Genomic DNA, 22530 nt, shown 5'->3' with positions numbered 1-22530 from the left:
ACCATGCCTACCATAGGCTCCCGAGTGGCGCAGCGATCTACGGCACTGCATCTCAGTGCTACAGGACACCCCGGTTCAAATCCAGGCTGTTTCACAACCAGCATGCATTGTTTGGGATTGTCCGGTGTAGGCCGGCATTGTAAATAAGAATTCTTAACTGACTTGCCTAGATAAATAATTTAAAAAATAATATTTAATGTCAGATTATTTTTTATTTGTACCCATCTACCAATGGGTGCCCTTCTATGTGAGGCATTGGAAAACCTTCCTGGTCTTTGTGGTTGATTCAGGTGTTTGAAATTCACTGGTCAACTGAGGGACCTTACAGATAATTGTATGTGTGGGGTACAGAGATGAGGTGGTCATTCAAAAATGATGTTAAACACTATTATTGCACACAGAGTGAGTCCATGCAATTCCTTAAGTGACTTGATAAGCACATTTTACTCCTGAACGTATTTATACCTGCCATAACAAAGAGGTTGAAAACGTATTGACTCTTTTCATTTTGAATTCATTTGTAAACTATTTCGAAAAACATATTTGCACCTTGACGTTATGGGGTAGGCCAGTGACACGAAATCTCAGTTTAACCCATTTTAAATTCAGTAAATTCCACACTGATTACCGCTCACGAAAAATCTTTGTACTCAGAGACACTGAACTACGTTAATGTGTAGCTACACACTTACAGACAAAATGACACACACACATGTGTGTTTACACATTATCCGTTGTTACTATCATGACTTTACTGTAAAGTGGATGTAAAATAGAGATGATAAAATGGCTTGAAAAGAAAAGCAGAATGCTGCGCATCAAGATATCATTTTAGAAATATTAACATAGGGAACAACGTTCATAATAAAGCAATACAACAGACACCTTTTTCATTTGGTCTTTATTTCGAAAATACAAGAGTATCACTTTCTAAAATTGGCAGGGCTGATGGGTTAGATCCGAATATTCAGTATTCTCATTTTATTGTCCTAAATTTGCCCTCAATATGTTCTTGAATATGTGTCTTTCATAAAGGGGAATCTGAACTTGTTGTCATTGAAACCAACCAAATAGACAAATGGAGGAATGGTTCGGGTCAGTTTTCAATAGTATTCAATTTCACCATAAATAAATAGAGGGGAAATAAAAGGGACCATTTGCCCCCTATAAACACAAAACACATTTTAAAGCGGGAGAGTGACGTATGTTACAATGCTATGCATATCTTCAGATTGTAACTGAAAACGTTGCCGTTCTCAAGCACCTACCGGGTACATTACATTTTGCAAACATGCACTGTATTTATGGGAAAATAAATGTAGGTATTTGTTTCATTGGTCAATTGCTGCAGTGCTTAATTTGAGCCGGATCCTGTTGGAACAGGCTTGGCACTTCTCCGTTTTTAACATTTTCGTTCCAGAAACCATTTGCCAGGATCCAGTACATATTGTGTCATGAACAATTATTTTCACTGTTTACAATGTAAAAAATATAATAGAAGCAATCTGAGTTAACTCAACTTTGACTCCTCTGTAATTCTCCTGCCCCGTAAAAAAACGTAAAGAGAAAACGTGCCTGATATTCTAAGAATGTGTCCATGTTGGACTGGCCCGTGTTTATGGTTTGCCCAACATTGTGCCCTATACCAAAGCGTGACCATTGCTGTGGTGAGAGAAGGAAGCACGACTGTATCCTTTACATAACTAAAATGATATTCACTTTCTATGATCTCTCTCTCTCTCCCTCTTTCTACTCTGATAGACATGAACCTTCAACTCTCTTCTCTCCAGCTTTGCACTTCATAATTTATTTCCTTATATAATCATAGCCACAGGAAGGTTGTTGGAGGTGCCGCAGCAACACTGATAGATTGAAATAGCCTACATTTGCCAACGCTGAATAATTACCGCTGTCTGTTCAGGAAGGAATGAAACAATTCTGTATACTACATCAGGAGTAAAACTATAATTCACCCACAGAGGATCAATAGCTTATAAAAAAAATACTGGCTAGGTGTGGATTGTGTCTCCCCGCACACACAGGCCTAGGCTATTGATGAATTCAAGACAAACTCATTTCTAGTGATCTCAGATTCTCAGTTTGCCCGTGTCAAAGTAGCCTGTCATTACGATCATTCTCGAGGTATTAAAAATAGTATGCTTAAGTCTCCATTAATCTAATATGATGTAGAATTAATTTCATTCAATGTTTTAATAAAAGGCCACATTTTTCACGGACACTAAGCTCCATTTTTCCCCCCCATATGTAGAATTTATGCAAGCGCTTCTTCTCTACCGCTCTATGTCAGTGGCAAAAGCTATGATAATGCTGCATGGAATTTATTAAAAAGGAGATTTTTTTTTCATGTATTCTGGTACATCAGAGCCCCGCAAGTCACCCCCCTCTCTGGCACACTGTTCTGGCACCTACCAATTTACAAATTAAGCACTGCATTGTTGATATAGTCCCAAAATGTTTTGCTTGTCAGCGATGAAGTTTTCAAGATATATAACTTTCAAAATACAGAAATATAGCTGGTAGAATGCATTTTACATGACATTCTGCAAAACACAGCATCATATGATTCAAAATGCATCATACTAGCTGTAATTCTGAAAACTTGACTGCTGACATGCAAAACGTTTCGGGACAATATCAACAATGGACTAATGAAACAAATACCAAAAGATAGTTTTGGGGTGGAGTTTTCCATTTAGGCAAACAAGTCAATACTGCTGACACATAGTGCTGACTGTGCTGACTGCTGACACATTCAGGCCACGGATATGCCTCTCTCTCTCTCTCTCTCTCTCTCTCTCTCTCTCTCTCTCTCTCTCTCTCTCTCTCTCTCTCTCTCTCTCTCTCTCTCTCTCTCTCTCTCTCTCTCTCTCTATCTCTCTATCTCTCTTGTTCCTTCTCTCTCTCTCTCTCTCTCTCTCCTCTCTCTCTCTCTCTCTCTCTCTCTCTCTCTCTCTCTCTCTCTCTCTCTCTCTCTCTCTCTCTCTCTCTCTCTCTCTCTCTCTCTCTCTCTCTCTCTCTCTCTCTCTCTCTCTCTCTCTCTCTCTCTCTCTCTCTCTCTCTCTCTCTCTCTCTCTCTCTCTCTCTCTCTCTCTCAGGCCACAAATATGCCCCTCTCTCTCTCTCTCGCTCTCGCTCACAGTCTTGCTGACTGTGCTGACTGCTGACACATTCAGGCCACGGATATGCCTCTCTCTCTCTCTCTCTCTCTCTCTCTCTCTCTCTCTCTCTCTCTCTCTCTCTCTCTCTCTCTCTCTCTCTCTCTCTCTCTCTCTCTCTCTCTATCTCTATCTCTCTATCTCTCTTGTTCCTTCTCTCTCTCTCTCTCTCTCTCTCTCTCTCTCTCTCTCTCTCTCTCTCTCTCTCTCTCTCTCTCTCTCTCTCTCTCTCTCTCTCTCTCTCTCTCTCTCTCTCTCTCTCTCTCTCTCTCTCTCTCTCTCTCTCTCTCTCTCTCTCTCTCTCTCTCTCTCTCTCTCTCTCTCTCTCTCTCTCTCTCTCTCTCTCTCTCTCTCAGGCCACAAATATGCCCCTCTCTCTCTCTCGCTCTCTCTCTCAGGCCACGGATATGCCCCCCCTCTCTCTCTCTCTCTCTCAGGCCACGGATATGCCTCCACCTCTCTCTCTCCCTCAGGCCACATATGCCTCTCTATATCTCTCTCGCTCTCGCTCTCTCTCTCTCTCTCTCTCAGACCACGGATATGCCTCTCTCTCTCTCTCTCTCTCTCTCAGGCCACATATGCCTCTCTATATCTCTCTCGCTCTCGCTCTCTCTCTCTCTCTCTCTCTCTCAGACCACGGATATGCCTCTGTCTCTCTCTCTCCCTCAGGCCACATATGCCTCTCTATATCTCTCTCGCTCTCGCTCTCTCTCTCTCTCTCAGACCACGGATATGCCTCTCTCTCTCTCTCTCTCTCTCAGGCCACATATGCCTCTCTATATCTCTCTCGCTCTCGCTCTCGCTCTCTCTCTCTCTCTCTCTCTCTCTCTCTCTCTCTCTCTCTCTCAGACCACGGATATGCCTCTGTCTCTCTCTCTCCCTCAGGCCACATATGCCTCTCTATATCTCTCTCGCTCTCGCTCTCTCTCTCTCTCTCTCTCTCTCTCTCTCTCTCTCTCTCTCTCAGGCCACGGATATGCCTCTGTCTCTCTCTCTCTCTCTCTCTCAGGCCACATATGCCTCTCTCTCTCTCTCTCTCTCTCTCTCAAATCACCCTTCAGTCACCCGCTTGTCACCAGTTGATCATGTCTCTCACATGTCCCCACAGCTTAGTGATCCACAGGTTGACCCCCAGCTCTGTCAGGTATTGCAGCTCGGGTGTGAGCATCTTACGGCACAGCTTGAGGTGGGCCTTGTCCACGTTCTTTTTCAGGTTGTAGCCCATGATGGACTTCTCCCCGATGGGCTGCCAGGGCTGCATGACTGTCTCCTGGATGTTATCTGCATCCACAGCATGCCCTCCCTCAATACAGACGGCCGCCATCTCTGCATTCCTCCTCCGGAGCTCCGCCACGTCATCAGCCATCCGCTGGTGCCCGTATACCTCCACCTTCCTCCAAAAGGTGGCATTGAAGTGTTGGTAAAGCCTCCAGTCCACAGCGTTCCACTCCAGGGCCTTGGCCCTCAACTCTGGGGTCAGTTTGGACACGGTGGAGCCCTTCCGGGCGTTGAGCTTGAAGAAGAGCAGGTCGTCCATCTCCCAACAGAGGGCGTCCATGAGCAGGATGAGGGACTCTTCAAAGTGCTCCACCAGCATGACCAGCTGGAAGCAGCCTGCGATGGCCCGGATGCCTTCCTCCACCCTCGGGTCGCCCAGCTCCAGAGTGTTGTCCTGCCCGAAGTCGAAGAACAGAAGATTCTTGAGGTAGAAGGAGTTGAAGCCATCAGGGTCAAAGTAGTGCCGGGGGTCACGCAGGAACTCCCCCACCTTGTCCTTGCCTGGTATTTTCCAGGTCATGGGCACCAGGCGGCCAAAGTAGTGGAAGGAGGATTCAAAGAGCTCAGCCGGGTCTCTGAGGACGGTGATGTAGGAGGTGTCTGTGGGGAGCACCTTGGCCACCTCCGGTGCATTGAAGCGCATGTGGTTGCATATGATATTGAAGCACATGCCAGGCCTGTAGTCCTTGACCTGGGAGCGTTGGAATGAGGATGGGTAGAAGAAGTCGTTACGGCTGTCTGGAAAGGCAAACTTGAGCCTGTGCTTTTCTCCGAAGCGGAAGAGGATGTTGAGGAGCGTACTGCTGGCCGTCTTGTGGGTCTTCATGAACATGACATCCACTTTGGGAGTGCAGAGGCCCGTCTGTCCCGTGGCATACTGGGAGCCATTTCTGAATGGTGAGGCGTGGGCTTGAGCCGGCCGATGAGCGCAGGAGTAAGGCACTGGCACCCTATGGAGAGCAAGCATACACATACAGTAACAGTCAAAAGTTTGGACACATCTACTCATTCAAGGGTTTTTCTTTATTTTTTAAAACTATTTTCTACATTGTAGAATAATAGTGAAGACATCAACACTATGAAATAACACATGGAATCATGTAGTAACCAAAAAAGTGTTAAACAAATCTAAATATATTTTATATTTGCGATTCTTCAAATAGCCACCCTTTGCCTTGATGACAGCTTTGCACACTCTTGGCATTCTCTCAACCAGCTTCATGTGGAACTCACCTGGAAGGCATTTCAATTAACAGGTGTGACTTGTAAAAACTTAATTTGTGGAATTTCTTTCTGACTTAATGCGTTTGAGCCAATCAGCTGTGTTGTGACAAGGTAGGGGTGGTATACAGAAGATAGCCCTATTTGGTAAAAGACCAAGTCCATATTATGGCAAGAACAGCTCAAATAAGCAAAGAAAAACAACAGTTCATCATTACTTTAAGACTTTAAGGATAAGTTCATTATAATAAATGGTTCACAGAGTTTGTGACACATCTCAACACTCAGAAGAGACAGCATGAATTAGGCCTTCATGGTCGAATTGCTACAAAGACATAACTACTAAAGGACACAAATAATAATAAGAGACTTGCTTGGGCCAAGAAACACAAGCAATTGACATTAGACCGGTGGAAATCTGTCCTTTGGTCTGATGAGTCCAAATTTGAGATTTTTGGTTCCAACCGCCGTGTCTTTGTGAGACGCAGAGTAGGTGAACGGATGATCTCTGCATGTGTGGTTCCCACCGTGAAGCATGGAGGAGGAGGTGTGATGGTGTGGGTGTGCTTAGCTGGTGACACTGTCAGTGATTTATTTAGAATTCAAGGCACACATAACCAGCATGGCTACCACATCATTCTGCAGCTATACGCCAGCTTAGTGGGACTATCATTTGTTTTTTAGCAGTACACTGACTCAAAACACACCTCCAGGCTGTGTAAGTGCTATTTTACCAAGAAGGAGTGTGGAGTGCTGCATCAGATGACCTGGCCTCCACAATCACCCAACCTCAACCCAATTGAGATGGTTTGGGATGAGTTGGACCGCAGAGTTAAGGAAAAGCAGCCAACAAGTGCTCAGAATAGCTGGTTGAGAGAATGCCAAGAGAGTGCAAAGCTGTCATCACAGCAAGGTTGGCTAATTTGAAGAAGCTCAAATATAAAATGTATTTTGCTTTGTTTAACTCTTTTTTGGTTACTACATGATTCCATATGTGTTATTTCATAGTTTTGATGTCTTCACTATTATTCTACAATGTAGAAAATAGTCAAAATAAAGAAAAACCCTTGAACGAGTAGGTGTGTCCAAACTTTTGACAGATAGTGTACAACACAACACACCAAATCACAAATATGATCTGATTTACCATTATGCAATGACGTAGAGGACCCAAAACTCATTTTGCCTCTCATCGTAGCCTATTACCATCATTCATGTGGCAAATAAAGCAATCTGTATCATCTGTATACCATATACAGTGCCTTGCGAAAGTATTCGGCCCCCTTGAACTTTGCGACCTTTTGCCACATTTCAGGCTTCAAACATAAAGATATAAAACTGTATTTTTTTGTGAAGAATCAACAACAAGTGGGACACAATCATGAAGTGGAACGACATTTATTGGATATTTCAAACTTTTTTAACAAATCAAAAACTGAAAAATTGGGCGTGCATATTATTCAGCCCCCTTAAGTTAATACTTTGTAGCGCCACCTTTTGCTGCGATTACAGCTGTAAGTCGCTTGGGGTATGTCTCTATCAGTTTTGCACATCGAGAGACTGACATTTTTTCCCATTCCTCCTTGCAAAACAGCTCGAGCTCAGTGAGGTTGGATGGAGAGCATTTGTGAACAGCAGTTTTCAGTTCTTTCCACAGATTCTCGATTGGATTCAGGTCTGGACTTTGACTTGGCCATTCTAACACCTGGATATGTTTATTTTTGAACCATTCCATTGTAGATTTTGCTTTATGTTTTGGATCATTGTCTTGTTGGAAGACAAATCTCCGTCCCAGTCTCAGGTCTTTTGCAGACTCCATCAGGTTTTCTTCCAGAATGGTCCTGTATTTGGCTCCATCCATCTTCCCATCAATTTTAACCATCTTCCCTGTCCCTGCTGAAGAAAAGCAGGCCCAAACCATGATGCTGCCACCACCATGTTTGACAGTGGGGATGGTTTGTTCAGGGTGATGAGCTGTGTTGCTTTTACGCCAAACATAACGTTTTGCATTGTTGCCAAAAAGTTCAATTTTGGTTTCATCTGACCAGAGCACCTTCTTCCACATGTTTGGTGTGTCTCCCAGGTGGCTTGTGGCAAACTTTAAACAACACTTTTTATGGATATCTTTAAGAAATGGCTTTCTTCTTGCCACTCTTCCATAAAGGCCAGATTTGTGCTATATACGACTGATTGTTGTCCTATGGACAGAGTCTCCCACCTCAGCTGTAGATCTCTGCAGTTCATCCAGAGTGATCATGGGCCTCTTGGCTGCATCTCTGATCAGTCTTCTCCTTGTATGAGCTGAAAGTTTAGAGGGACGGCCAGGTCTTGGTAGATTTGCAGTGGTCTGATACTCCTTCCATTTCAATATTATCGCTTGCACAGTGCTCCTTGGGATGTTTAAAGCTTGGGAAATCTTTTTGTATCCAAATCCGGCTTTAAACTTCTTCACAACAGTATCTCGGACCTGCCTGGTGTGTTCCTTGTTCTTCATGATGCTTTCTGCGCTTTTAACGGACCTCTGAGACTATCCCAGTGCAGGTGCATTTATACGGAGACTTGATTACACACAGGTGGATTGTATTTATCATCATTAGTCATTTAGGTCAACATTGGATCATTCAGAGATCCTCACTGAACTTCTGGAGAGAGTTTGCTGCACTGAAAGTAAAGGGGCTGAATAATTTTGTTATTTGTTAAAATAGTTTGAAATATCCAATAAATGTCGTTCCACTTCATGATTGTGTCCCACTTGTTGTTGATTCTTCACAAAAAAATACAGTTTTATATCTTTATGTTTGAAGCCTGAAATGTGGCAAAAGGTCGCAAAGTTCAAGGGGGCCGAATACTTTCGCAAGGCACTGTATATTGCTACTGAATGTTGTTGATGCAATATTTACTGCAAAGGATGCCCAACAACTTCCCCGGGTAAAAAGTGTCTAAAAGGGGCTTACTCGGGCAGGTTGAAGTGGAGCTGTGGAGCAGAAAGGCAGTAGAGCAGGATCATACAGCTGGTAAGTAGGGTACCCAGGACAAGGCCTTTGCACATCGACCTCCATTGCCTCCCCTGTTTGACAACCATGGTCCCAAATTGAGGGCTATCTGAAACAAAAAAAAGCAGTGTAAGTTATCCACAGTGTACAAAAACAATAGGCTGACAGTCCTGAAATCAACAAACTCCCTTTTTTTTCATTGACATGGAGTCTGTTAGTCACTTGGATCCACTGTCTCCTGTTCCTAATTATTTGGGAACACACGTCTCAGCTCAGTCAAATGGTTGTTTCCAATGAGCACATTGTGTGCCTTTGGTAATGAAACAACTACTAGGTTTATGTTGAGCGAATGGCAAGAAATGTACATTCCTTGATCATTTGAACACACACACACTGCATCCTTCATACAATTCCTTGAAAAAGGTGCAATGGGGAATTGTCCAAAGAAGAAACATGTCCCAGCACCAAATCATTAAACCTGTACTCAAGAATTTATCCTCATTTAAGTTGACATTCTGATACATAAGACAGGCTTAACATTGTAAAAGTCTTGTTGTAAGACATTGTGAGGGATCACACCTATTCTTCCAATTATAAAGCGTTATACCTGCATGCTATTGAAAGTGCTGCAGCTACACCTTTACTCTGAACACGGGCACGGTGTAGCCACACAACAGCACGGACTGATATACCCTGTGGTTCTGTGTCATCTGTCCCTTAGATGAATAATGCACGGGGCTGGAAAGTGATCCAGTACGGATCTGCAGCCATTCAACCTGCAGCCTGAAATCAGATCAGACTGCACAGTGACCCAGAACAAACTGGCAGCATTAAGTACGTAACGTGGGTCACCCAGTTGCAACCTAGAGCGTGCTCGAGCAACTATACTAAAGACAAACCAAATCTGTATCAAAATGCTCTTTATTTGACAGAAAGCTCCCACGGCTTTGTTGAAGTTTGACGTCTCCTCAATACTGAAATCTTCCGTAAACAATTAGGTCTAACATCAGCTAGAATCACCATCACCATTTTGCAGACATTTGTGTGATAAATGGTTGTTTTTTTGGTGGAAAAGAAAACGTTCTGTGGCTGCTGGTCACTCAGTGATGGAGTTGAAAATGGGGCTATGTCTTCTGCTCCTTTGTCTGGGAGTTCCATGACGGGGCCATTATAGAGACATGTGAGGGGGCATTCTGCCTGCCATTAGAGTCAGCCCAGGCACTGGGATATATGGGAGACATTTAAGCGCTCGTCCCCCTGAATCAGGGATCTTTTCATGGAGCTGTTTAACCTGCCAATGGACCTTGGTATAGATGTGTGCTTCGTTAGGCTGAGCTCTTACTCTGGCTCTGGGAAGGATGCACACCTTTGTTGGGCAGGTATCTGTTATTGCATAATGTTACATGTGGTATATTGCATCTACCAAGTATTGTCTGATATGGGTAGGAGCTAAGTAACAGTGACTTTAGAAAGTATTCACACCCCTTGACTTTTTCTACGTTATGTTGTGTTACAGCCTGAATTTAAAATGGATTCAATTGAGATGTTTTTGTAACTTGCCTACACACAATACCCCATAATGTCAAAGTCGGAATTTATACTAATTATTTAAAAATTAAAATCTGAAATGTCATGAGTCAATAAGTACTCAATCATTTGTTATGGCAAGCCTAAATAAATTCAGGAGTGAAAATTTGCTTAACAAGTCACATAATAAGTTGTATGGACTCTGTGGGCAATAATAGTGTTTAACATGATTTTTTATGAGTAACTCGTCTCTGTACCCCACACATACAATTATCTTTAAGGTCCCTCAGTTTAGCAGTGAATTTCAAACAGGGAGGTTTGCCAATACCTCGCAAAGAAGGACACCTATTGGTAGATGGGAGAAAGAAAAGCAGACATTGAATATCCCTTTGAGCATGGTGCAGTTATTAATTACACTTTGGCTGGTGTATCAATACACCCAGTCACTACAAAGATACAGACATCCTTCCTAACTCAGTTGCCGGAGAGGAAGGAAACCGCTCAGGGATTTCACCATGAGTCCAACAATGACTTTAAAACAGTTACAGAGTTTAATGGCTGTGATAGGAGAAAACTGAAGATGAATCAACAACATTGTAGTTACTCCACAATACTAACCTAATTGACAGAGTGAAAGGAAGTAAGACTGTACAGAAGAAAAATATTCCAAAACATGCTTCCTGTTTGCAACAAGGCACTAAAGTAATACAGAAAGAAATGTGGCAAAGCAATTACCTTTTCGTCCTGAATACAAAGTGTTATGTTTGGGTCAAATCCAATGCAGCACATTACTGAGTACCACTCTCCATATCTTCAAGCATAGTGGTGGCTGCATCATGCTATGGGTATGCTTGTAATCGTTAAGGACTGGGGAGTTTTTCAGGATAATAATTGGCAAATGTTTGCAAAATCCAGGTGTGGAAAGCTCTTAGAGACTTAAGCAGAAAGTCTCACACCTGTAATCGCTGTATTGACTCAGGGGGTTGAGTACTTGCCTAATCAAGATATCTAATCAAGATATCTAACATTTTTCTTCCACTTTGACATTACAGAGTATTTTGTGCAGATGGTTGACAAACAATGACAATGACATCCAATCCCACTTTGTAATAACAGCATGTGGAAAAAGGAGTGTGAATACTTTCTGTTTGTCTACAAGCCCATTAAAATTGATTTGTATGGTGAAGGGCAATGGTAAAAGTCACTCTTTCCGCAAATCGTATAAGCAGTAATGTATCCATTATCTAATGATATCATAATCTTCAGTCACCTAAGCACATATTGACATACTGTGCATGAAAACATTCATGGCAATGAACCCCAAACAGAGACATTCAGGAAAACATTCAATGTGAGGGCTAAGTTGCTATGCACACCATCACAGTCATTGCCAATGCCCAAATAACTCATGTCTGAATGAAACCATGCTATGGAATAGGTTCGGTAGGTTAGGTCTGAGGAGCATGATTAGACACTAGCACAACCACTTCCACACTCCAATTCCAGGGGGCAGCAGCAACCAGGTCCAGATGCTCTGTCAAGCCTTGGTAAAGTGTGCAGGTGTGGGCAATTAGGAGTTTAGTCAATCCTTGAGAGAGAGGTGGCTATAGAGCCTCTCGGCGTGACAGTTAGTTTTTTTAGTTCAATTCTTCAGTTTCCACAATGTACAGTTGTAGTCAGAAGTTTACATACACCTTAGCCAAATACATTTAAACTCAGTTTTTCACAATTCCTGACATTTAATCCTAGTAAAAATTCCCTGACTTGGGTCAGTTAGGATCACCACTTAATTTTAAGAATGTGAAATGTCAGAATAATAGTAGAGAGAAAGATTTATTTCAGCTTTTATTTCTTTCATTACATTCCCAGTGGGTCAGAAGTGTACATACACTCAATTAGTATTTGGTAGCATTGCCTTTAAATTGTTGAACTTGGGTCAAGCATTTCGGTTAGCCTTCCACAAGCTTCCCACAATAAGTTGGGTGAATTTTGGCCCATTGCTTCTGACAGAGCTGGTATAGCTGAGTCAGATTTGTAGGCCTCCTTGCACGCACACGCTTTTTCAGTTCTGCTCACAAATTTTCTATGGGATTGAGGTCAGGGCTTTGTGATGACCACTCCAATACTTTGTTGTCCTTAAGCCATTTTGCAACCACTTTGGAAGTATGCTTGGGGTCATTGTCAATTTGGAAGACCCATGTGCGACCAAGCTTCAACTTCCTGACTGAGGTCTTGAGATGTTGTTTCAATATATCCACATACTTTTCCATTCCTCATGAAGCCATCTATTTTGTGAAGTGCACCAGTCACTCCTGCAGCAAAGTACCCCCATAACATAATGGTGCCACTCCCGTGCTTCATGGTTGGGATGGTGTTCTTTGGCTTGCAAGCATCCCACTTTTTCCTCCAAACATTATGGCCAAACAGTTCTATTTTTGTTTCATCAGACCAGAGGACATTTCTCCAAAAAGTATGACCTTTGTCCCCATGTGCAGTTGCAAACCGTAGTCTGGCTTTTTTATGGCGGTTTTGGAGCAGTAGCTTCTTCCTTGCTGAGCAGCCTTTCAGACTCGTTTTACTGTGGATATAGATACGTATAGGTACATTTGTACCTGTTTCATCCAGCATCTTCACAAGGTCCTTTGCTGTTGTTCTGTGATTGATTTGCACTTTTCGCATCAAAGTACGTTCATCTCTAGGAGACAGAATGCATCTCCTTCCTGAGTGGTATGACGGCTGCATGGTCCCATGGTGTTTATACTTGTGTACTATTGTTTGTACAGATGAATGTGGTACCTTCAGGCGATTGGAAATTGCTCCCAAGGATGAACCAGACTTGTGGAGGTCTACAATTCTTTCTCTGAGGTCTTGGCTGATTTCTTTGGATTTTCCCATGATGTCATACAAAGAAGCACTGAGTTTGTAGGTAGGTCTTCCATCAACAAATAACAAATACATCAACAAATACACCTTCAATTGACTCAAGTGAAGTCAATTAGCCTATCAGAAGCTTCTAAAGCCATGACATCATTCTCTGGAATTTTCCAAGCTTTTTAAAGGCACTGTCAATTTAGTGTATGTAAACTTCTGACCCACTGGAATTGTGATACAGTGAATTAATTGTAAGTGAAATAATCTGTCTGTAAACAATTTTTTGAAAAATTACTTGTGTCATGGACAAAGTAGATGTCCTAACTGTCTTGCCAAAACTATAGTTCGTTATCAAGAAATTTTTGGAGTGGTTGAAAAATGATCGCGCTCTAGAGACTCCTGTGGTGGGCCGGGCGCATGCACGCTGACACAGTCTCCAGTTGGACGGTATTTCCTCCAACACATTGGTGCAGCTGGCTTCCGGGTTAAGCCAGCAGTGTGTCAAAAAGCAGTGTGGCTTGACAGGATCGTGTTTCGGCAGACGCAGGGCTCGCGACCTTCGCCTCTCCCGAGTCCATACGGGAGTTGCAGCGATGGGACAAGACTGTAACTGTCACACCCTGACCATAGTTTGCTTTGTATGTTTCTATGTTTTGGTTGGTCAGGGTGTGATCTGAGTGGGCATTCTATGTTGGATGTCTTGTTTGTCTATTTCTATGTCTGGCCTGATATGGTTCTCAATCAGAGGCAGGTGTTAGTCATTGTCTCTGATTGGGAACCATATTTAGGTAGCCTGGGTTTCACTGTGTGTTTGTGGGTGATTGTTCCTGTCTCTGTGTTTTGCACCAGATAGGGCTGTTTTTGGTTTTCCACGTTTATTGTTTTTGTTAGTTTATTCATGTTTAGTGTCTTTATTAAAAAACATGAATAACCACCACGCTGCTTTTGGTCCGCCTCTCCTTCACCTAAGGAAAACCGTTACAGTAACTACCAATTGGATATCACGAAAGGGGTAAAAAGAAAGAAAGAACTTAGCCACTCCCTTTGCCCTCAGAACAGCCTCAAATTGTTAAGGCATGGACTCTGCAAGGTGTCAAAAGCTTTACACAGGGATGCTGGCCCATGTTGACTCAAATAATTGAGAATTTCAATAAGCATTTTTCTACGGCTGGCCATGCTTTCCACCTGGCTACTCCTACCCCGGTCAACAGCACTGCACCCCCCACAGCAACTCGCCCAAGCCTTCCCCATTTCTCCTTCTCCCAAATCCAGTCAGCTGATTTTCTGAAAGAGCTGCAAAATCTGGACCCCTACAAATCAGCTGGGCTAGACAATCTGGACCCTTTTTTTCTAAAATGATCTGCCGAAATTGTTGCCACCCCTATTTACTAGCCTGTTCAACCTCTCTTTCGTGTCATATGAGATTCCCAAAGATTGGAAAGCAGCTGCGGTCATCCCCCTCTTCAAAGGGGGGGACACTCTTGACCCAAACTGCTATAGACCTATATCTATCCTACCCTGCCTTTCTAAGGTCTTCGAAAGCCAAGTCAACAAACAGATTACCGACCATTTAGAATCTCACCATACCTTCTCTGCTATGCAATCTGGTTTCAGAGCTGGTCATGGGTGCACCTCAGCCACGCTCAAGGTCCTAAACGATATCTTAACCTCCATCGATAAGAAACATTACTGTGCAGCCGTATTCATTGATCTGGCCAAGGCTTTCGACTCTGTCAATCACCACATCCTCATCGGCAGACTCGACAGCCTTGGTTTCTCAAATGATTGCCTCACCTGGTTCACCAACTACTTCTCTGATAGAGTTCAGTGTGTCAAATCAGAGGGTCTGCTGTCCGGACCTCTGGCAGTCTCTATGGGGGTGCCACAGGGTTCAATTCTTGGACTGACTCTCTTCTCTGTATACATCAATGATGTCGCTCTTGCTGCTGGTGAGTCTCTGATCCACCTCTACGCAGACGACACCATTCTGTATACTTCTGGCCCTTCTTTGGACACTGTGTTAACAACCCTCCAGCAAGCTTCAATGCCATACAACTCCTTCCGTGGCCTCCAATAGCTCTTAAATACAAGTAAAACTAAATGCATGCTCTTCAACCGATCGCTGCCTGCACCTGCCCGCCTGTCCAATATCACTACTCTGGACGGCTCGGGCTTAGAATACCTGGACAACTACAAATACCTAGGCGTCTGGTTAGACTGTAAACTCTCCTTCCAGACCCGCATCAAACATCTCCAATCCAAAGTTAAATCTAGAATTGGCTTCCTATTTCGCAACAAAGCATCCTTCACTCATGCTGCCAAACATACCCTTGTAAAACTGACCATCCTACTAATCCTCGACTTCGGCGATGTCATTTATAAAATAGCCTCCAATACCCTACTCAACAAATTGGATGCAGTCTATCACAGTGCAATCCGTTTTGTCACCAAAGCCCCATATAGTACCCACCATTGCGACCTGTACGCTCTCGTTGGCTAGCCCTCGCTTCATATTCGTCGCCAAACCCACTGGCTCCATGTCATCTACAAGACCCTGCTAGGTAAAGTCCCCCCTTATCTCAGCTCGCTGGTCACCATAGCATCACCCACTTGTAGCACGCGCTCCAGAAGGTATATCTCTCTAGTCACCCCCGAAAACCAATTCTTTCTTCGGCCGCCTCTCCTTCCAGTTCTCTGCTGCCAATGACTGGAACGAACTACAAAAATCTCTGAAACTGGAAACACTTATCTCCCTCACTAGCTTTAAGCACCAACTGTCAGAGCAGCTCACAGATTACTGCACCTGTACATAACCCACCTATAATTTAGCCCAAACAACTACCTCTTTCCCTACTGTATTTATTTTATTTATTTATTTATTTTGCTCCTTTGCACCCCATTATTTTTATTTCTACTTTGCACATTCTTCCACTGCAAATCTACCATTCCAGTGTTTTACTTGCTATATTGTATTTACTTTGCCACCATGGCCTTTTTTTGCCTTTACCTCCCTTATCTCACCTCATTTGCTCACATCGTATATAGACTTGTTTATACTGTATTATTGACTGTATGTTTGTTTTACTCCATGTGTAACTCTGTGTCGTTGTATGTCTCGAACTGCTTTGCTTTATCTTGGCCAGGTCGCAATTGTAAATGAGAACTTGTTCTCAACTTGCCTACCTGGTTAAATAAATTAATAAAAAATGCTTCCCACAGTTGTGTTAAGTTGGCTGGATGTCCTTTGGGTGGTGGTCCATTCTTTATACACACTAGAAACTTTTGGGCATGAAAAACCCATCAGCGTTGCAGTTCTTGACACAAATCGGTGTGCCCGGAACCTACTACCTTACCCCGTTCAAAGGCATTTGAATATTTTTTTGGCCAATTCACCCTCTGAATGGCCATGTCTGAATTGTCTCAAGGTTTAAAAATCATTCTTTAACCTGTCTCCTCCCCTTGATCTACACTGATTGAGGTAGATTTAACAAGTGACATCAATAAGAGATCATAGCTTTAACCTGGATTCACCTAGTCAGTCTATGTAATGGAAAGAGCAGGTGTACATAATGTTTTGTACATAATTTAATAAGATTATTCAATTAAAAGATGTTGCTGACTTCACCACAGAACACTTAAACTGGAATGACACTCTCAGTAACAGTTACACAAAAGTACAGTTGAAATCGGAAGTTTACATACACTTAGGTTAGAGTCATTAAAGCGCGTTCAACTGTGATGACCCTCCCATTCTGTCTGCCGTATTCTCTCTTTGCTCTTGTTTTCCTTGTTAGGATGCTGGTGGGCGGAGTTGGGAGGGTCGTCAGCTACATGGGAAACACCTGGGCCCGGTGTCTCCCAGGATAAATACACCACTTCCCCATTCATGGAGGAGACTCTCTCCACGCAGACACCTTTATAGATTTTGTTGTGTTTCTTGGTGGTTTTTTGGTTGTTTGCTTTAGCATCTTTCAACACCCTGCATTATCACATTCATTCATGCAAAACACTCACTTACACTACTGATTACACACCATTGTATATTGTACTTAGTTACTGTATTTAATAAATATATATTTTGTTACTCCTTATCTCCAAGTTGTCTCCCTTATGGGCTTTGAGCCGGTTCGTGTCACAACCACTCCACATATTTCTTGTTAACGAACTATAGTTTTGGCAAGTTGGTTAGGACATCTGCTTTGTGCATGACACAAGTAATTATTCCAACAATTGTTTACAGACAAATTATTTCACTTATCATTCACTGTATCATAATTCCAGTGGGTCAGAAGTTTACATACACTAACTTGACTGTGCCTTTAAACAGCTTGGAAAATTCCAAAAAATGATGTCATGGCTTTAGAAGCTTCTGATGGGCTAATTGACCTTTGAGTCAATTGGAGGTGTGGCTGTAGTTCAAGGCCTACCTTCAAACTCAGTCCCTCTTTGCTTGACATCATGGGAAAATCAAAAAATCAGCCAAGACCTCAGAAAAATATTTGTAGACATCCACAAGTCTGGTTCATCCGTGGGCGCAATTCCAAACGCCTGAAGGTACCACATTTATCTTTACAAACAATAGTACACAAGTATAAACACCATGGGACCACGCAGCTGTCATACCGCTCAGGAAGGAGACGCGTTCTGTCTCCTAGAGATGAACGTACTTTGGTGCAAAAAGTGCAAATCAATCCCAGAACAACAGCAAAGGACCTTGTGAAAATGCTGGAGGAAACAGGTACAAAAGTATCTATATCTACAGTAAAACGAGTCCTATATCGACATAACCTGAAAGGCCGCTCAGCAAGGAAGAAGCCACTGCTCCAAAACCGCCATATAAAATACAGACTACGGTTTGCAACTGCACATGAGGACAAAGATCGTACTATTAGGAGAAATGTCCTCTGGTCTGATGAAACAAAAATAGAACTGTTTGGAGGAAAAAGGGGGAGCCAAAGAACACCATCCCAACAGTGAAGCACAGGGGTGGCAGCATCATGTTGTGGGGGTGCTTTGCTGCAGGAGGGACTGGTGCACTTCACAAAATAGATAGCATCATGAAGAATGGAAAAGTATGTGGATATTGACGCAACATCTCAAGACCTCAGAGTTAACGCTTGGTTGCAAATGGATCTTCCAAATGGACAATGACCCCAAGCATACTTCCAAAGTTGTGGCAAAATGGCTTAAGGACAACAAAGTCAGGGTATTGGAGTGGCCATCACAAAGCCCTGACCTCAATCCTATAGAATATTTGTGGGAAGAACTGAAAAAGCATGTGTGAACAAGGAGGCCTACAAACCTGACTCAGTTACGCCAGCTCTGTCAGGAGGAATGGGCCAAAATTCACCAAACTTATTGTGGGAGGCTTGTGGAAGGCTACCCTAAATGTTTGACCCAAGTTAAACAATTTAAAGGCAATGCTACCAAATACTAATTGAGTATTTGTAAACTTCTGACCCACTGGGAATGTGATGAAAGAAACAAAAGCTGAAATCATTATCTCTCCTATTATTCTGACGTTTTACATTCTTAAAATAAAGTGGTGATCCTAACTGACCTAAAACAGGGAAGTTTTACTAGGATTAAATGTCAGGAATTGTGAAAAACTGGGTTTAAATGTATTTGGCTAAGGTGTATGTAAACTTCCGACTTCAACTGTATCTTCTGAACTTAGAACTATAAGGTTCTATCTGAAAAAAGATTATTCCAAGATAATTGGCTTTAATGTTCCAAACCCTCATTTAGTTTGAATGTATTCTGTCAGCATTTTTTAAAACTTAACAACATGAATTGTGGTATTTGCAAACCACGCCCCCCAAATATTCGAATGAGTCCCCGCCTCTACATTATGAAGTAACTGGGCTTGGTGTGGGCTATCCCTCGCCTTTGTTTGGTTTGGTGTGGGCTGGCCCTTGTTGGATTTGGTGGGGTCCTGGCCCATGTTGGGCTGGTTCCCGCTTGGTCAGTAGTTCCTAATCAGGCGGTATTTGGCCTTTCCACAGGGGGTACTTGAGCAGACTCATGAGACCGTAGGCTTAAAATGCACGAGAGGGTTTGATTTGATTTATTAGGATCCCTGTTTGCCGATGCCTATAGAGTACCACAGTATTTAGTATTAATACCCATAAAACCTAGCGGTCAAACAGGGAAATGGTTCCAATCGTATTTTCAACCATTCATTTTCCCATAAAGGATTTTAAGGACAGTGTTTCGTGGGATAACTTTGTAAATCTCTCTAGGACAAGGTGACCTTTATCAATGTATTCACCTGTATTTACCCCCAAATGCTAATTAGCTCTTAATTTGTCTATCGTAAAGAACTACAAATGCCATGATGATCTGGACGAGATTGCCGAATCGAGGCTGTTAGGTTCTAATTATCAGAGTAAGAACTCGACGGACACTACGAAAGCTTACAGCAAGTTTATCGTCCCCCAAAGGATCGAACAGCTGAACCGGGAAAAAAAACATGTTCACAATAGCGGTGGTATATGTACCCAAATTTGAGGTACAAACACTACATCTCTGTTACTAGGCTCTGTTACTAGGCAGGAAATTAAGTGACGCGAGCTAAAAACTGTTCCTTCTCCCTTAACGTGACCTGACCTGCCCTCGACCCCCTTCATCACTAATCCATGACTCTCTCCCTTTATCAATGCCTGCCACGTGATCGTTTTCCCTACACTCAGTACATTCCAAGCTTAATTGCCCCCACCATATACTTTCCTCCTACAGATAACCATTAACTTCTGGTGTAGCCCCTCTAAACCTAAGCACTCAATATTTCAATAGGATACCTGATAATTAACCCTATTCCAAGTTTAGGAGTTAGAACCCAGAATCCATCAAGGTTTAGGTAAGAATTTCTGGATTGACTATCTAATGTTAGCTAAATGTAGTAATTAATACATTTGCTACGTTTCTTTAAATGAACAATTCTGTGAAATGTCTTGTGCAGGTTTTAAATTGACACAATACCTGTTAGCGAAGGTGTCCGTTAGAGATGACGTGCAGGAGCTTGCAGTGATTTGATGCCTACTTTGATGCTAATTAGTATTTTTGAATATGAGAGTAAATAGAGCCAAATATATTGATATAAGTCCCCTTGTCCGAGAGAGATTTACATGGTTATCAAAATGTCACGCCAGGGTAAGCCTACATGAGACAAAGCCCTTACTTTAAGTGTTTCTAAAATGGGAAAATGAATGGTGGAAAACCATTTGGAATCATTTTCCTGTTTGACCGCTTGTTTTGATGGGTATTATGACACCTCCTCTGTGGGGCTCTATGGCGACAGCTAGTCTTCAAGGATACTAATCGGCAGAGCAAAATGTACTTGGCGGTACAGTAACTGAAAAAGGTTGGGAACCACTGCGCTAGCCTGTGTTGTACTGGTGTGGGCTTGGTATGGGGAAAGCCCATTGCAGGGCTAGCCCATGTTGGGCTGATGGGGTTGTTGTGGGCTAGCCCATGTTAAGCCCATGCTAAGCCCCTGCCCACCCTGCCCACCAAATACCCAAATGGGGTCAATAGGGCCATGTTTGCTGGGTAGTCAGGTTACAGAACAATTAGGCAAGCCTAGGCCCCCTAGAACCAGTGAGTATAGTGTAAGTATTATCAGTTCTGTAACAGGCCATATTGGCTGCTCTATCATTTGAAACAATTTTCTTCAACCCAAATTTCAGAACTCAAACTTGAGATAAGATATTTTAGTTGCACATTATGATCATTCTATTATACCTATGTCAAAGAATAAGACAAAAAAATAGGTATTTAGAACCAGTGGTGGAAAAAGTACTAAATTGTCATACTTGAGTAAAAGTAAAGACACTTTAATAGAAAATGATTCAAGTAAAAGTGAAAGACACCCAGTAAAATACTACTTGAGTAAAAGTCTAAAAGTATCTGGTTTAAAAAGTACTTATGTACAGTTGTGAAAAAAGTAATCAATTGTCATACTGCTATAGATCAAATTCCTTATATTAAGCAAACCAGATGGCACAATTTTTTACATATGCAGTATTTGTGTTTAGTGAGTCTGCCTGATCAGAGGCAGTAGAGATGACAACGCATTATATTGATAGGTGTGAATTGGACCATTTTGCTGCCCAGCCTGAGCATTTGAAATGTAACGAGTACTTTTGGGTGCCAGGAAAAATGTAATGGAATAAAAAGTACATATTTGATTTTTGAATGTAGTGGAGTAAAAGTAAAATTGTCAACAATGTAAATAGTAAAGTACAGATACCCCCCAAAACTACTTAAGTAGTATTTTTACTGAAGTACTTTACATCACTGTTTAGAACCATAAATCGGTCTGTAGTATACATTTCAATATACAAATCTGTGATTCTCTTTGTGAAAAATAACACTTACCCTTTTGTGCATAAATCCAGCAACTGCAGTTAGATTAAAAATGCCACTGAAGTTGAAACCTAGGACGGTTGTTTCTCCTCAGAGTGTATAGCAGTGAGTATAAGAAGAGCTGTCCGGTCCACTGGTGCCTTTTTCCTGCTCCCGTTGGATCGCACATGCTGTCACAACCCCACCACATGGTCCAGTACTTCCCTTATCATTACATATGACAGCCCAACGCTCCGAAGCCCATTCACCTGGCAGGTGCTCTCTCTCTCTGTATATTATGCAAACCTGATGTCTCTGGCACCCTCCTCCTCCACTTTCAACTCTCAGTGATCAGGCTCCCTGTCAGGGGACTTGCACAGTGTGTGAAAGAGAGAGAGGCACATAGAGAAAGAGAGAGGGAGAGAGAGAGTGAGGGGGTAGAGGGACAGGGGAAGGGCTCTTTTCTGTCTTTATACAGAAGGCTATTGAGAGCAGACACTGGACTCAAGTCTGAGATGCAAGCTGATAGGAGGGCTAGCAAATTGTTTAAAAATAACATGCAGAGAGCCAAAGCACAAAGCCCACGATTGTGCCAACTTATCAAGCCTGCTCTGTTTCACGACCGTATTGTTCTAAAGACTACTTTAGCAAGCTGTGCATATAGATCATTTGAAAACAAAATGAAAATAGGATTAATAACATAATGAAGTATGAATTAAGCAATAAGGCATGAGAACCCATGGGTTATCATAAATACACACAGCTAAGGGATGTTCTTGGGCACAACATGAACAATAGGTTATAAATACACTGAAAAGACATGGGTATTGCATTTCATGTACACTTTGTTTTGTGGTGAACCCAGTTACATTACAGAACAATATCCACAATTCATTTTTCAACTAAACAGCTGAACTTGAGGGATGGGCTTGAAAAATGTTCTGCTGTTGTCAACTGAAGGACCAACAGCTTATGTATATTTTGAAACTATACATTGTTTGGGTTATGATATATGGATTCTGTACTAAGTTTGTAAGTTATATTACTTAAGAATCAAAGGTATATGTAATACATTAATAAGACCAAGTTAAGCTGCAGCTGGCCCAGAACAGAGCGGC

At 42.4% G+C, this 22530-nt stretch overlaps 1 protein-coding gene across 2 annotated transcripts; it reads right to left on the bottom strand.

Annotated features, from left to right (window-relative positions):
• Positions 1-4019: 4019 nt before the first annotated feature.
• LOC109895655 (galactosylceramide sulfotransferase) lies at positions 4020-21845 on the bottom strand. 2 transcript variants are annotated; one of them, XM_020489532.2, is made up of 3 exons: positions 21446-21844; positions 8630-8777; positions 4020-5404 (listed from the first exon to the last, which is right to left on the bottom strand). In XM_020489532.2, exons 2-3 carry the CDS (start codon positions 8755-8757, stop codon positions 4249-4251), a joined length of 1284 nt encoding a protein of 427 aa, XP_020345121.1. In that variant the 5' UTR covers positions 8758-8777; positions 21446-21844; the 3' UTR covers positions 4020-4248. The 2 variants fall into 2 exon arrangements, with proteins under 2 accessions (XP_020345121.1, XP_020345122.1); XM_020489533.2 differs by having other exon boundaries at positions 4131-5404; positions 8630-8773; positions 21446-21845.
• Positions 21846-22530: the final 685 nt, after the last annotated feature.

Source organism: Oncorhynchus kisutch, linkage group LG8, assembly GCF_002021735.2.
Source record: "Oncorhynchus kisutch isolate 150728-3 linkage group LG8, Okis_V2, whole genome shotgun sequence".
Taxonomy (NCBI): Eukaryota; Metazoa; Chordata; class Actinopteri; order Salmoniformes; family Salmonidae; genus Oncorhynchus; species Oncorhynchus kisutch.
Note: the sequence above shows the minus strand (reverse complement) of the source record. Positions and strands in the feature narration are given on the sequence as shown.